The sequence below is a fragment of the Oncorhynchus gorbuscha genome, linkage group LG22 (genome assembly GCF_021184085.1).
Source record: "Oncorhynchus gorbuscha isolate QuinsamMale2020 ecotype Even-year linkage group LG22, OgorEven_v1.0, whole genome shotgun sequence".
Classification (NCBI taxonomy): domain Eukaryota; kingdom Metazoa; phylum Chordata; class Actinopteri; order Salmoniformes; family Salmonidae; genus Oncorhynchus; species Oncorhynchus gorbuscha.
Genome location: NC_060194.1, coordinates 22,801,352 through 22,818,516, shown reverse-complemented (window position 1 = coordinate 22,818,516; position 17,165 = coordinate 22,801,352). Strand labels below are relative to the sequence as shown.

General features: G+C 40.0%; 2 protein-coding genes across 5 annotated transcripts in view; one reads left to right on the top strand and one right to left on the bottom strand.

The window, feature by feature from the left end:
- Window positions 1–3,588, bottom strand: part of dlgap1a (discs, large (Drosophila) homolog-associated protein 1a) — a 110,213-nt gene extending 106,625 nt beyond the window's left edge. For all 4 annotated transcript variants that reach the window (XM_046322468.1, XM_046322471.1, XM_046322469.1 and 1 more), the window contains exon 1: window positions 3,429–3,588. The gene's annotated coding sequence lies outside the window, so the exon portion shown is untranslated. The remainder of the gene's footprint in view (window positions 1–3,428) is intronic.
- A 6,488-nt stretch (window positions 3,589–10,076) lies between these two features.
- On the top strand, window positions 10,077–15,973 carry cahz (carbonic anhydrase). Its single transcript, XM_046321729.1, has 7 exons — window positions 10,077–10,238; window positions 10,585–10,782; window positions 11,749–11,867; window positions 11,971–12,063; window positions 12,183–12,245; window positions 12,369–12,524; window positions 14,945–15,973. Exons 1-7 carry the CDS (start codon window positions 10,205–10,207, stop codon window positions 15,062–15,064), a joined length of 783 nt encoding a protein of 260 aa, XP_046177685.1. The 5' UTR covers window positions 10,077–10,204; the 3' UTR covers window positions 15,065–15,973.
- The last annotated feature ends 1,192 nt before the right edge of the window (window positions 15,974–17,165 follow it).

The following is a 17,165-nucleotide window of genomic DNA, read 5'->3' as shown; positions in this document are numbered from 1 at the left end:
TATTATTACCTGTCTATTGAGTTTGTTCAAGATTCTACCAGGCAGTGATTGTAACATGAATACAAAACTGAGTGTGTACAGCAGTATGTGTTCCAGGAGTGTTTGTCCTTTAGATCCATACAGAAATCTGTCTGGAAGACCGCAGATAGTGTCACTCAGTCCCAGACAAAGGTCTACCACAGAGTCTACTACAGAGTACCCAGCTTCCTGTTAGCTATCACGCCTCATTCCAATTGAACCTCAGCTTTAATCAGACGAAATGTATTGTCTCAATAACAAATAACAAATTACAACATAAAACACCTGTTACGGATACAGTTATCCTGTGTGTGTGTGTATCCTGTGTGTTTCTTTTCTCTCCTTCTCCCCTCACAGGTGAAAACCATCACTCCCCAATCAGTCAACAATCAATCATCAATCAGAAGACACACCTCCTCCTACTTCCTATCCTATCACAGTTCCTTCCCCATGGTTTAAAAACCCCATCATTTGTTTGTTCAAAAGCTCAGCTCAGCTCAGCTCAGCTCAGCTCAATCTCAATCTCACTGTAAATGCCATGTCTGTAGGTCTCTGTGTTTCACTCTCGCTTTGTGTCTTAACCTCTCTTTTGTTTAAAGCACCTCCATAGCACTTTGTCATCACCTGTGAGTATTGTTTTTGGTTATGGTGTTTGTTTGTTGCTCGTGGGAAAAGGGGGAAACCAAGACAAGTCGCCCATGGGCATACACTACCCGTAGGTGAACTTTGTTAAATACACTAGGTAGAACTGGGCGGACCACCCACTGTATTTTTGGTTAGTTAGTTAGCTGTTAAAGTAGGCTAGTCTAGCTTAGGGGTGTGTTTTTGTATATTTATTGTTTCTTTCCTTGGGTCCAGCTCAGCCCCTTTTCCTGCTCCCCCCATTACCGTGTGTTTATAAATAAACCTAGAGTTTGACGGTAGATTTCTGTTGTCGTGGTTATTTCGTGCACACTTTTACTTTGTCACAATAATAATTTGCATGAGCTATGTTACGGGTCTCATTACCATCCCCCCTAGACTGTCGGGCCAAAAGGGATTCGTAACAACACCACACTGATTCAACTCCTGATTTAGACTATTTTCCGTTTCTGCTCCAGCCCTATATAATAGAATCCTGTGTATTTTATAGTGGTAGAGACAGAGCTGGCTGCAGTTCTAAAAGCAAAGCCACGGCTGGAGGCTATTTCTGTCTGTGTGGAGCTGACGCTGTTCAGGGATGAAATGACATAGCGCCAGTTCGCTTGACACAGTGGACTAGCTGTGCTCTAATGAATCTGATTATGCACCCTCCTCCGCAGTTGGACTGGCCTCTCTCCTCCCTCCTCCTCAGTTAGACTGGCCTCTCTCCTCCCTCCTCCTCAGTTGGACTGGCCTCTCTCCTCCCTCCTCCTCAGTTGGACTGGCCTCTCTCCTCCCTCCTCCTCAGGACTAGGTTGTCATCTATCCCCACTGCATGATGATGACGAACCACTGGCTGATACAAACTGACCAGCCTACACTGACAGGCATTCGGCAGCCAGACCAAATGTTAAGCCTCCTCTATCTTTTACCCATGGTGATGACGTCAGAGTACTAGTCAGACTAAATGTTAGCCTAAACCTCCTCTCCTTTGTACGCAATTGTGATGACATTAGAGAGAGTACAAGTCAGACGTGCTATATTTATAGATGTCACATTTCCTTCCAAGTTTATCTGAATGAAACATCGAAACATCTCATTTTCAGCAGTGGCAGTCTTTGGTAGGATGAAGAAACATCTAAAAGAGCATATTTGTTGTGGGGGTAGAGTATGTACGTACATATGCTCTATCTTTTACATAGAAATGACATCTCTGTAATCCTGTTATAGTTCTGACACAGTGAGAGGGGGACTGTGATGCGGAGGATGCTTGGCACTTGACGATTGGTTCCACTATGTGATACTGTGATACTGCAGCCCTTGATGTTAAGACACATTGACACTGCTACTTTATCTACAAACTATATAAAACAAATGTTTAGGAATACAAAACAGTATATTTTTGGTCCTAACTCAATTGAAATACAGTATCTACCCCCCAGAGTGTGTGGCACAACGAACTAAATTAATTAACCCAGTGTTTACTACTGTTGCTGCCAAATAACAAGACATAAATGGGCATACTGATCCAGTGAAATTGATAAAGGGCTCAAAAGTGACCGAGGATGATAGTAGCCAAGCCTAACATATTTAAGGTCTTTCTTTCAACATAAAATAATTGTGACATCTTGGTAGATGTACAAACTATAAAGAAAATGGCAGAAAATGGCAGTCTGACAGAAGCCAGTTAAGTCAACATCGATATGAAGTATTTGTGTCTGGACCAATGTGGACCTTTAATCAGATTTAGTGCCTTTTGTCACCTCTCAAACAAACACCAATCCAAGACTGAAAGATGACCGTCTCAGACAATACATTCCAGTTACTGTACGACAAATTATTGCTCCAATGCCTCTGAGAGAGAGAGAGAAATCGAGAGAAAGTACATTTCTGAGCAAAGATAAAGGCACTGTGACATACAGACGATGAGAGAGATGCACAAATCTAAATAGCATACTTATTTTGTCCTGTCACAGTAAAAGGAGTGTAGGCTATTGTAGAGACAGTGCTTTGTCATACTTTCTTAAGTTCAACACAGAGGATAAGGTTCAAATGAAAATATTTTGTACAGTTCTACAAGTGGAATATGTAACATATGTAACAACATATAGCCAACTGTACCTATGATTCCAATAATATCAGCTTAGCTCCATGAAAAACATCAATAGTATTTCGGTACTAAATATTTAGGTAACCGCAGGTAGCCTAGCAGTTAAGTGTTGGGCCAGTAACTGGAAAGTTGCTGGTTTAAATCCCTGAGCAGACTAGGTGAAGAAATCTGCAGATATATCTTTGAGCAAGGCACTTAACCCTAATTTCTCCTGTAAATTGGATAAGAGTGACTACTAAAATGTAAAAATTCGGAAGGCAAAAACCTCCCGATACCTGCTTAGTTAAATAGATATATCTGCAGCACTGGTGTTCTCTTCTCTCGTTGTCAGAATGATGATAAACGTCCATCTCTCTATAACATTGAACACTGCTGCGCACATTGAGCAACAGTATCCGTTTATTTAATACTAAATGTGTCATATGAATAGATTGATGTTATTTCACATCTAGTGTGATGCAAGTCTTTCTGAGACAACCGTCATCTGGGTGGTTACAATGTAGCCTCATTGAAAACAATGGCTTTCGGTCAACAAACAATTGTCAAATAAGGCAGATAATAGTAGGCTAATGATGTGGTTCGTTCCTCAGCATCAGTATTGGAAAAATGTACCAATCAACCACTCGCTATTGCTATGGAGGAAAACATGCAGCATGTAGGGAAAATATTGAAAGCTTACCTTCAGTCTTCTCAAGTCAGAATTCATGAGTGGAGTGACATTCGATAAATCCTAAATGAAACGATATTTTTTTATGAGAAATAATAAGAAAGAGCGACTGGTGGTGGCTGTATAGCTGGGTATCAAACCGCACGAGCCTCTCTGTTCCATGCACATGACAGCTCGCTCTGTTGCTGCAGCGCAGAGAGGACGAAAACCCACATACTGGAAAAATGAGGATGCCAATAAGACCCGGCATGGAGAAGGACTAAGGAGAGGGAAACAAATTAAGCTGCTGCTCTGTTGCAATAGAGACGATTGCGTTAGGAATAGACTATAATTTTATAGAATATAATATAGTTATATATTATAAATTAAAATATGTCATTATAAAATTTACCTTTTCCTTCAGTGCATAACAAGAGACATAAAACAGACTTAATAACAATTATTTGCTCTGTCATATTTTCAAACGTTATTTTTGAACTGGTAAAAAAATGGCATTTGAAGTCAGAGATATAAATACTTGTGCCAAAACAGGTTTATGTACAGCATACATATACACATAACAAATGCAATTGGGTACGGGCTATTAATAGCCTAATTATTCAGCATTTCCTAGAGTTTTGGTCAACATGATCCCTAAAAAGCAACAACAGATTTTTCCCTTCATTGCCAATAATCCAGCATTACAGGAAGAGAGGAGCAGTATATTGCGTGTTAGGGGCCCTTATAAAATAAAATAAATCCAAACAATTGTGTCCAATTTTTCATATCATTATTCAAATTATCTCACACACAGTGTAGCTGTGTTAGTAACTAATGTGGCAATGATTGTGTTATTGAAAGTCATTTTAACATGCTAAAGTGAAATGCCGATGGATTACGCTCAGGACTACAAGGACTATTCAGGAATACTAAACTCAGTGTCCTCCAGCCCTAAATGTTACAGTATTGAAAGTAGAGAACTACTGACATAAAAGTATCATACAAACATTCTTTAGTGTTAATGTACAACCTGTGCTATATCTTTACCTGTCTTATATCTCACACATTTTTATAAAGAAACATCACATACTATAACTTTACTATGCTCACACAGCTCAACCTACTGTGGGTTGGCCTATCATAGCACTACTAGACAATAAGAGACTCTCCCATCCCATCCTGTGAGGTATTGTAGGGATTGTGGGGGAGTGGAGTGGAGGAGTGGAGGAGAGGAGAATGCAGGTTATTCAGTGAAGATCAAATGAGAACTGGCATCTGCTTTGAAAACAGAGTGGTCTTGTCCACAACTGTGGCTCATTAGCTACGCTGCTGTCACAACAAACAGAGGGGGACATGAAGAAAACCCATGACAGATGCAATTTAGTTTGCCAAAAATTCTGCTGATCAGCCAAAACTGTGAGGAACGACAGCAAACTAGTTTGTGAAGATGATGTAATAAAGTTTTTAAGTTTGGGACTGAAGACAGTGAAATAAAATCTTGCTTTTTCGAGAGATGGGTGTTCATTTTGTATGAACTGACAGATTATGCTATAATGCACTTTGGATCTAAAAATGTCCTGATATAAAAAGAAATGACATGGATCCACAGTACCAGTCAAAAGTTTGGACACACCTACTCAATCAAGGGTTTTTCTTTATTTGGACTATTTTCTACATTGTAGAATAATAGTGAAGACATCAAAACGATGAAATAACACATATGGAATCATGTAGTAACCAAAAAAGTGTTAAACAAATCATTTGAGAGTCTTCAAAGTAGCCACCCTTTGCCTTGATGACAGCTTTGCACACTCTTGGTACTCTCTCAACCAGTTTCATGAGGTAGTCATCTGGAATGCATTTCATTTAACAGGTATGCCTTGTTAAAAGTTCATTTGTGGAGTTTCTTTCCTTCTGAATGCATTTGAGCCAATCAGTTGTGTTGTTATAAGGTAGGGGGGTATACAGAAGATAGCCCAAATTTGGTAAAAGATAAAGTCCATATTAGGGTAGCCTAGTGGTTAGAGCATTGGACTAGTAACTGGAAGGTTGCAAATTCAAACCCCTGAGCTGACAAGGTACACATTTGTTGTTCTGCCCCTGAACAGCCAGTTAACCCACTGTTCCTAGGCCATCATTGAAAATAAGAATTTATTCTTAACTGACTTGCCTAGTTAAATAAAGGTTAATATATATATATAACCTATATATATATGTATTATGGCAATGACAGCTAAAATAAGCAAAGAGAAATGACAGTCCATCATTACTTGAAGGTCAGTCAATGGGAAAATGTCAAGTTGAAAGTTTCTTCAAGTGCAGTCACAAAAACCATCAAGCGCTATGATGAAACTGTCTCTCATGAGGACCGCCACAGGAAAGGAAGACCCAGAGTTACCTCTGCTGCAGAGGATAAGTTCATTAGAGTTACCAGCCTCAGAAATTACAGCCCAAATAAATGCTTCACAGAGTTCAAGTAACAGACACATCGTAGCATCAACTGTTCAGAGGAGACTGCATGAATCAGGCCTTCATGGTCGAATTGCTGTGACGAAACCACTACTAAAGGACACCAATAATAATAAGATACTGGCTTGTGCCAAGAAACACGAGCAATGGACATTAGACCAGTGGAAATCTGTCCTTTGGTGTGGTGAGTCCAAATTGGAGATTTATGTTTCCAACCGCCTTGTCTTTGTGAGACGCAGAGTAGGTGAACGGATTGTCTCTGCATGTATGGTTCCTACCATTGAAGCATGGAGGAAGAGGTGTGATGGCGTGGGGGTGCTTTGCTGGTGACACTGTCTGTGATTTATTTAGAATTCAAGGCACACTTAACCAGCATGGCTACCACAGCATTCTCCAGCGATACACCATCCCATCTGGTTTTGAACAATGACGCAACACACCTCCAGGATGTGTAAGCTCTATTTGACCAGGAAGGAGAGTGATGGAGGGCTGCATCAGATTACCTGGCCTCCACAATCACCTGACCTCAACCCAATTGAGATGGTTTGGGATGAGTTGGACTGCAGAGTGAAGGAAAAGCAGCCAACAAGTGCTTAGTATATGTGGGAACTCCTTCAAGACTGCTGGAAAAGCATTTCTGATGAAGCTAGTTGAGAGAATGCCAAGTGTGCAAAGCTGTCATCAAGGTTACTGCATGATTATGTGTTATTTAATAGTTTTCATGTCTTCACTATTATTCTACAATGTAGAAAATAGTAAAAATAAAGAAAAACCCTTGATTGAGTAGGTGTGTCCAACGTTTTGACTGGTACTGTATTTTTTGGGATCGTTGTAAAGAAACTTAAAACATGAGAGGAAAGCGTTCCACTTAGCTGTCTGTGAAGGTCAAACTATTCATCTTTTGTTAGACTGCTGATGCCATTTCTTGCAAGTTAGAGAAATCAGAGTAGGAATCAAATATATTTTGGGGAAAACCGCTCACTTCTTGCAGCGCTACACCTTTTGCCGTGGGTCAGAGAGCAAAATATTCTGTTTGTAATAAAGCTAGTTTCCTTTAATTCTAAACATGTTGCCATGGCTTATGACACATTCACATACTATCTAATGATAATACCTTTATATTGGTATGTGGATCCCGAAAGCTCACCATCCCACCCCACCGTGCCTCCTGCTCCATTTTCCATACGCAGGCTTACTCTTCCATCTGAAACTGTGGACAAAAACACACATCTGGCATGAAAAGAGGCTAATTCACACCCCGGTCAGAGCTGACATTCTTCCTGAACGATTTTGTTCCTCAGATTAGGCGTTTTTTGGTAAGATAAAAAAAAGCATGCAGTAGCTGAATGGATGAAATGAAGATAAATATGTATTTGATATCCTTAAAATGAAATCATGCTCATTCAGTGTAAGTAAAATCGTATCATCAAATGGCTGCATGAAAAATGGAAAGAGAAGTAGGCTATACTCACTACTGAATATTGTATTTGCAGTTATAGGTGCACTCACTCTGCAATGCCATTTTATGCCATTTTATTTTCATTCTATTCAACCTTAACTAGGTTTTGTTTACTATGTTATCTTTACAGTCTATGGGCACCTGCATATTAAAATCTTTGTCCTAGTCATCTGAAAATTCACATTTATTTTATTTTAGTTATCTGATTGATGCTACCCCATCCTCTCTCCCACTATAAAGCCAATAAAGCATTGTCATTTGACCCCTTGCTAATAGTTGTGAATACTTCCCTAAATCAACGTGGAGTATATCATTCGAAATTAAGCCATTCTTTCTGTGGCGATAATGAGTTCTCTTCTTTTCACTGAGACTTTGTCTAATAGTTCTGAGTAGCTTCAGGGCATTTACTCAACTGGAGGGCTGAACTGGTGTGGAGGTCATATCAATACCAACGAATATATAAAATTACAGAGGAGAGTCTCTCTTGTACGTTGATGTATTCACTCAGCCTTTGACTACTGCTGCCTTTCTTAGGACGGAAGGTTAGGCCTTATGCAGGCCTTTTGTTTATTTGTCTGAAGAAGATGAGTCGCAGTATGACTTGCACTAATATGACTTAACGATGTACATGATACTGACTGTACAGTTCAAAATATCGACAATTGCTGAACCTTCGACTCCCCTTGTGCCGCACTCCAACAGAAGTGTCTGTATTAATGTGCCCTTTGCAGTGAATCCAATCAGGGCTTACATAAAATGTTGAGAAGCAACTGTCAAATATGGGGATCCAATCGGGGCTTACATAAAACACATCAATGTGTTTATAAATAAAGAACTAGCTGGGCAGATATATGATTTTGTCAAAATATGATGAAAATGCTAATTTAAGTAAATTGGTTATTATTAAAATTATATGCAATGTTTTATTTACTTTCTGATTGAGTTTTTCTGGTATAGAAATGACACAGAGAGGTACATCTCCAATCTATATGCTTATTGCACAACTAGTAAAATCCCAAACATTATCCCATATAGCCTATTCATGACTATTTAATTTACCTGCACCATCTTGTTAAAGTTTGGGAGGAATTATCTGAATCAAGAATCAATACCCACCAACTGCCACATGGTGTAGTCATTTGTAAGAAAATGGTATTGGAAAGCAAATGTCTGTGTTAGCTTCCTTCATTGTACGAGTAGATGGAAGCAAATGTCTGTGTTAGCTTCCTTCATTGTACCAGTAGATGGAAGCAAATGTCTGTGTCAGCTTCCTTCATTGTACCAGTAGATGGAGGCAAATGTCTGTGTTAGCTTCCTTCATTGTACCAGTAGATGGAAGCAAATGTCTGTGTTAGCTTCCTTCATTGTACCAGTAGATGGAAGCAAATGTCTGTGTTAGCTTCCTTCATTGTACCAGTAGATGGAAGCAAATGTCTGTGTCAGCTTCCTTCATTGTACCAGTAGATGGAAGCAAATGTCTGTGTTAGCTTTCTTCATTGTACCAGTAGATGTAAGCGGCAGGGTAGCCTAGTGGTTAGAGCGTTGGACTAGTAACTGAAAGGTTGCAAGTTCAAATCCCCGAGCTGACAAGGTACAAATCTGTCGTTCTCCCCCTGAACAGGCAGTTAACCCACTGTTCCTAGGCCATCATTGAAAATAAGAATTTGTTCTTAACTGACTTGCCTGGTAAATAAAAAATAATAAAAAATGTCTGTGTTAGCTTTCTTCATTGTGCCAGTAGATGGAAGCAAATGCACATAGCATTTTCTTGGACTTGTAGCAGTTTGCTTTATGCCATTATCCATATCCATTAATTAATTAAATATCCAAACCTTGAAAAATAGAATTCTAAGGAATATTTTGTATTGCCAACAACTATGCATCACATTAGCAACAAAATGTAATCCATAATTCATCAGCACATGTTTGATTTAAATCCACTCATTCCAAACCACATCTCTTATTAGCCTAAAGTGACCAATAAACTGGTCGGTGCATAATAAAACGCTTTTCCTATTTATTCTTGCAATCTGGGCAAATCTAGTCAGCTGTACTACCCTGCTGGTGACTAACAGCACAGTGCAGTCTATTGTCGTGGCCCCTTTAAAATTATGCACTGGAGAGGAAGGGGCGATTGCGTTTAAAATATGAGGTTTTTACGCTGACGCAGGCTGCAAAGTGACATGGGCAGTTCAAGGAAAAGTATAGCCTACAATGCATCACGTTTGGATTTGTATCCTTGCTTTCCTTCTTGTCCATTCTTGTCCATTCTGTTCCTAGAACGAAACACAGTTTCCATTTGCACATCACACATGCTATACAGTAGCCTACTTCTACTACAGACGCAGGCTACGTTGGAAGAACCCAAGGTCAGTGAATCTGGCATGCCTTGCTCTCAGAAGAAAAAAACATATATTTCGGGATGTCACTATAAAACGTTAAAGGACACCATGGTGAAGAAACCGTACCTAACATGTGTGTAATGTTAGTCTGCGAACGCCAAATCTCCTGGCAAGACTATATTGTCTGGAATGCACACGTTTTGTGTGTGAGCTCTCAGCAGGGTCTGCTTCATTCTCACCACCGGATAGAAGGTCGACCGATAGAGCGATGCGCTCCACAGTGAATGGGACCATATGAACATGGAGGTGTGACTCGGATCGTCTATTGATGGGTGCTTGAACATCTCCTGCTGTGATGACTGGACTGCGCTAAAACCAAGAGGCCAAACCCACCCACTTGATGTAGGCCTACGGTCAGGAGGGGAAGTCTATATAAACCCTGACAATTGTTATTTCAAGGTTAGCACAAACTGGATCCTTGTATCTTGGTTTTACAATTGAAAGGGATTATATTCGCATAGGAACACAAGTCAATAATCATGTCTCACAGCTGGGGATATGGACCATCTGATGGTGAGGCATTCTAGAATCTATTCTACATTGTCATCTGATGCTGACTCCACTTTTGGAACTACTAGTTGAAACTGTACATTTCAAGAGTTGCATGATTTTGTTGCATGAATAACTCAGTACATTTCTTATCGGAACAAAATAACTTCTGTAAATAAGTGTTAATATTTTCTGATATGCTACTGTTAATGAATGCATAATTAGCCCTACATTATTAGGTTATTATCATACATTTATACACGTATCTGTGAGAACACAGATATCACCGGACTGTTTAGAATAGAGTGAATATGATACATTTGGGGTTTTGTTCTGTTTGACTCTGTCCCGTGGTTTTTTTCCATCATAGGACCTGACAAGTGGTGTGATGGCTTTCCTGTTGCTAATGGACCCAGGCAGTCTCCTATCGATATCATTCCTGGTCAAACCTCCCACGATTCTACCTTGAAGCCCCTCAAACTGAACTATGACCCATCCAACTCCACAGACATTCTGAACAATGGCCATTCCTTCCAAGTTGGCTTTGTGGATGATGTTGACAGTTCAAGTAAGCCTTTTAATTCATATATAATGATATACAGCTAATATGTCAATACATTATCATCTCCATTTGTCACATAGGTTCTGAGCTGAGCATTTAGTAAAGGGAGGAGTGAAATAGAAAGGGGAAGCGTCAACAAGAGAACGAGTGTTGCGGCAAACTGGTTACATGTTAACAGTGGCTTTGCTTAAAACAAATATCAAACACAGTGGTGAATTCATTTCCTTGATGCACTGTCTTTGTCCATTGTGCACATAGGCTGCTGTACAGTAGATAACATTGATGATAGGTGACGTTAGAGCAGGCTGGTAGGTGTTCATTCTGAAGGTTTTAGTATCGTTGGGCTGTCACGACTTCCGCCGAGGTTGGCTCTCCTGCCCGTTCAGGCTGTGCTCGGCGGTCGTCGTCACCGTCCTATTAGCCACTACCGATCCCTTTTCGGTTATCTGTTGGTTTTGTCTGATTGTTTTCACCTGTGTGTTAGTTAATTAGTATCTGTATATAATGTAGGTTGTCCCGCCCTTGTTTTGTGCGGGATTGTTTGTTTTTGTCATTTCGTTTCGGCTGTCGGTGTTTTTGTGTTTTATTTCTCCGGTTTGTCTGTTATTTCCTGTTTTTGATATTTTTCACCCAACATTTTTGGGTTGTCCGTGTTTATTGTTGTTCACCGGAGAATATAACCTCTATTCATTATTTGCTCTCTGCGCCTGATTCCACCCACCTTGACTAGTCGTGACATTGGCTGAAGTACCCTAGTTGTCAGGTCGTTGTCTTTTGTTGTGGTGCTGGGAGCAAGCACATCAATCTGCAGACTACATTGTTAAAAATGAATGTTTCCTACCCTACCCTATCATTACGTGATGGCAGTAATCATGTCATTTGACTGCATTTGGACACACGCAGATGCTCATAAACGTAGTTAATTTTGAAAAGCAACATTAAAAGTTTGTGTGTGCGTGTTCCTATCCACAGCACTGACCGGAGGCCCCATCACCGGCATATACAGGCTGAAGCAGTTCCACTTCCACTGGGGCGCCAGTGACGACAGGGGCTCTGAGCACACCGTCAATGGAATCAAGTTCCCCTGTGAGGTAGGCAGTCCTAGACCTAGATTATGCAACGGGACAAGCCCTATGGATTCAGATCAGACTTTTCATTGGCTACCTGAGTTAAACCTGACTTTGTTTTTTCAAGCTCCATCTGGTGCACTGGAACACCAAGTACCCTAGCTTTGGCGAGGCCGCTAGTGAACCCGATGGACTCGCTGTGGTTGGAGTGTTTCTGAAGGTGCAGATCTAATATGATTTATATGTTTGTTCATACACTGTTTATTTGTTTCCCTCTAAGTGCATTCTGAAAGTAGCCTGATTCCCTCGGATGGCTGTGTGAATTCTCGTTTCTTATAGATTGGTGCTGCAAACCCCAGACTGCAGAAGGTTCTCGATGCTCTGGGGGCCATCAAATCAAAGGTGAAATCAAATTGATCTTAAATGGTATTTAGAAATCTTGCCTCGACTAGAATTGGTTGGGAATGTTGAAGTAAGACTTTGTTTATTCATTGTGTATTCAATCACAATTTGTGCATTCTTTAGGGAAAGCAAACTACATTTTCCAACTTTGATGCCAAAACTCTGTTGCCATGCTCACTGGACTACTGGACCTATGATGGCTCCCTGACCACTCCCCCTCTGCTGGAGAGTGTCACCTGGATCGTCCTGAAGGAACCGATCAGTGTCAGCCCTACCCAGGTACAATCACTTAATACAGTATCTTCATAACAAGGAAATGTGTTCTCCTTTCACTAATCAGTTTCATCAGGCCCAGTTAATTGAAAGAGGTCAGTTTGAGGTCAGACGTCATAGGACATCTTTTAGGAAATAATCACATTTTTATGAAGCTAGAAGTACTGTATGTGCGGGTACTAAAAATAAAATGCTTTCTTGGCAGTAGAATACAGTAGAAATGACTTGTTTGTGGGTACAGTAGGTTTCTGCTTTCCATCTTGTCTTGGTGAGCATTGCTACAAAGTTTGTGTTTACCAAGCAAGTACCAACCACGTTTTTTAGTAGAAGTTTCAGCCATTCACTGAAAACAGGGAGGGTCAAGACTGTTGCCTGTCACTTTAGATTACATTATCTGAGTGGCCCATAATGCTTATTTAGTAACTCCTGCTAGTATCATATTTGGGAAGCTTGTCTCTTCCAGCGAAAGCAGCCTACACCCACATTAACCTCTTTTGGATCCGCCCCCTTTTTTTTCAATTTTTCGCCTAAAATTACATACCCAAATCTAACTGCCTGTAGCTCAGGACCTGAAGCAAGGATATACATAATCTTTATACCATTTGAAAGGAAACACTTTGCAGTTTGTGGTAATGTGAAATTAATGTAGGAGAATATAACACGTTAGATCTGATAAAAGATGATACAAAGAAAAAAACATGTTTTTTTTGCCATCATCTTTGAAATGCAAGAGAAAGGCTATAATGTATTATTCCAGCCCAGGCGCAATTTATATTTTGCAGTGTATGTGCAACGTTTTAGACTGATCCAATTAACCATTGCATTTCTGTTCAAAACTTTGTATCAAGACTGCCCAAATGTGTCTAATTAGTTTATTAATAACTTTTCAAGTTCATAACTGTGCACTCTCCTCAAGTAATATCATGGCATTCTTTCACTGTAATAGCTACTGTAAATTGGACAGTGCAGTTAGATTAACAAGAATTTAAGATATCTGTCAATACCAGATATGTCTATGACCTGGGAAATGTTCTTGTTACTTAAGTATAGGTCATGGACTAAATACGTTTTTATTTCTCTATGTTGTCTCAGAAGTTTCTGTGACTGTCTGTAAATAATTCACACAGAAAATGATTTGTCCTACCATAAAATAACAACCAAACGTACACAAACTACAGTACATAGCTATTATAAGCTACTGTACACAGCTGACACATCCCCTTATTATTGATTTTCCATGCTGAGCCTTTGGGGATATCAAATCCCCGAGTCCAATTTCACCAGCCAGCGTTTAAATGGGACCCCAAGGATGCTTGTTTAGTGAAAGCTGCATTCGAAGGCACTGTCCCCTATATGTCATGACGAAAAGAAAGTGTAAATTTAGGGAGGGCTACCTCCAACCATATGCATTGTTAAGATAAGTTAAGCAGTAGTGCAAGGCAGCAATAAAGTGGGTGGAGAGAGTTTACTGTTCTGACTGAGAACTGATGCAATGTTGTGTTGGAAAAGCCTTTCACCTACATGCAGTAGGACCCATGTATAAATCTGTGAGTGTTAGCAACCTCAGAAAGCCTTTGTGGTTGTTCTTTGCAGATTGTGAGATTATAGAATGAAGGAAATGAATGCACTTTCAGAAGTGTTTCAGTTCTCACGTTAAATGAGAACTAAGTTGAACAGTGTGTCAATTGATACTGTTACTCTAAACCTATTTTGAACTTTGGAAATAAGACTGTACAGAGTCTTGAATGTCTAAAGATCACTGAAATGATGGAGCCGGTCATGCATATTAATAGTAAATTAGAGAAGACATGTTTCATGCTTATAGCAACATTCATTTACACTTTCTATGCTTGCTTATGGCTGACCATCAATGTTGATGGGGAGCCATTGCTCCCAATTGTGGGTATTGTGGGGGGATGTTCTTATGCCATTGCATGTGGCTGTGCAGGACAATGCGAGACCCACATGGTTTACAACGAGGCTCAGGTGAATTACTGACCAGAGAGATATGCACCCGCTTGCACGCCTGTGTTGTTGCACACACCATTACCTTCTCCTCTCTCTGATTGTGTCCTGTACTCTCTATATTAATTCATTTAAAACTTCACTCTACATTATGATCAGTTAGACCTCTATATTAACATTGGTACTAAATTGGTATTGCTTTAGGGATAACAATTCACATCCTGCTCATTGAGTGATATAAATATGGGATGTAAATACTGGAACACAGTAGGTCACAGACACTCCTTTAACATGAGCCACAGACCACAGTTGCACCGAGACACTATGATTCTAACCATTCTATTTTTGGTCTCTCTGTCTCTCTCTCTCTCTCTCTCTCTCTCTCTCTCTCTCTCTCTCTCTCTCTCTCTCTCTCTCTCTCTCTCTCTCTTTTATCTCTCTCTCTCTCTGTCTCCTGACAGATGGGTAAATTCCGTAGCTTAATGTTCAGTGGTGATGGAGAGGCACCTTGCTGCATGCAGGACAACTACCGGCCCCCTCAGCCTCTCAAGGGACGCAAGGTCCGCCGGTCCTTCAAGTAAACAGCTATGCATCACGCCATCCCCCATCCCACAATTGCCGATCCCCAACCTTTCCCCTAGATTATATATATATTGTGTGCCATTTTATATGCATTGCTATCAGAATCTGCAGATTGTTAACCCTATATACAATACAATCAGTAATCAGAAAACAGAAAGGAAACCTAAACCTAAACCAATGCAGTTTAATAACAAGAGCCAGTGTAGATGAGATTATTGCGCCGATATGGATGGACAGCACTTTATACGCCTGGCCTGCCTGCCCCTCCTGTAATCCCTGACGATAAACCTCAGGATCACCCCAGATTAACGTCATTTAGCTGCCGGTCACTGCAATAACAGACGACTGACTCAGTCAGTCAGCCAGTCAGAGATAGAGGCCTTTTATAGTATAATACTACTGGGCTTCTACTCTCAATACGCACAAGGAGAGATGGAATCTTGAATTACATGCCTTCCATTTTTGGATTGTGTCTCTAAATCGTCATCAGTGTTTTTACTTTAGATTACAGGTCAACACTGAAAAGAAGAGATCCAATTCAAGTGACTCTTTTTTTAACGACTCATAACTTACTACCTACCCCAGTGCATTAACATTGTGTCTTAAAATCATGAGAGTGAAAGAAGATGTTGTGTGAGATGTCATATCATCCAAGTCCATCCATTGAAAGAAATCATTGACTGAAGGACTAGAGTAATGTGTGTTTTAGTTTTTTTTTTAAACAAATGTTATATTGAAAAATTAAATCTTGAAGTATGTTTTAAATGTTTTTGGAAATACCTGGAATGATTTTTAAGCCTTGCGTATAATTATTGTTAAAATGGGAATGTAAGGTTTGTGTGATTCGTTCATGTCAAATTTGATGGATGGGAATTTGAGCAGTGAAATAAATGGCGTACCTGTACCTACATGTGCATCCTGTGTTTATTTGCAATATTTGAGATATATTGAATGACCACACTACAGAAATGTAAGCTGTGTGGGATCAGCCTTATCCAGATAGGGAGACAGAGACCCCACTGTTGATGGCCAGACATCCCTATTTTAAGTACAGATAGAAGGTCTCTTTTGCAGTCATGTGCCCTTAAACATGGGACTATTTACCTTTGGTTCATCAATCAAGTTGTGTGGTACAAACAACATTCACTTCAAAATGAATGCCTTTATGTCAATAAGAGACCTATATAATGACTATTTCCTCTGTTCTTTTGTATTTTACGTCAATACTGTCCGAGTGAGGGTTATAGTCAAACTCAAATTCGAAGGAAAGAAAAAAGGAAAAGAAGTAAACACTTCTTTGTCTGCCACTGCCGCAGCGATGACAGAAGAGTTGGATGCCAGTTCACATCTCATTACTGCTTTGAGTCATGGCTGATTGCTTGTTGCCTATGTTCATGCTTATGTAAGCCGTTCTGTGTTTGTGGGTGCCTTTGCCAGGCAGGCACCCTTTGTCAGTGAATTTCTCTGGATCATTATAGGTACAGTCAGCTCATCGCCCCATCCATGCTCTGATGGAAGGTGCAAAAGCCCACTTTAAGATTGTGGAGCTCTGGTAATGCCATTTCTGTAAATAATTTTTGAGACCATGTTTCAGGTTGGTAATTCAATATCAGTTAATAATTACAGTACCAGTCAAAAGTTTGGACACACCTACTCATTCAAGAGTTTTTCTTTATTTGTACTATTTTTTGCATTTTAGAATATTAGTGAATACATCATAACTATGAAATTACACATATGGAATCATGTCCTTCAGTAAGCTCAGTTGGTAGAGCATGGCGCTTGTAACGCCAGGGGAGTGGGTTTGATTCCCGGGACCACCCATACGTAGAATGTATGCACACATGACTGTAAGTCGCTTTGGATAAAAGCGTCTGCTAAATGGCATATATTATGTAGTAACCAAAAAAGTGTTAAACAAATCAAAATATATTTTATATTTGAGATTCTTCAAAGTAGCCACCCTTTGCCCTGATGACAGCTTTGCACACTCTTGACATTCTCTCAACCAGCGTCATGAGGTAGTCATCTAGAATGCATTTCAATTAACAGGTGTGCCTTGTTAAAAGTTAATTTGCAAAATGTCTTTGTCATGTTTTG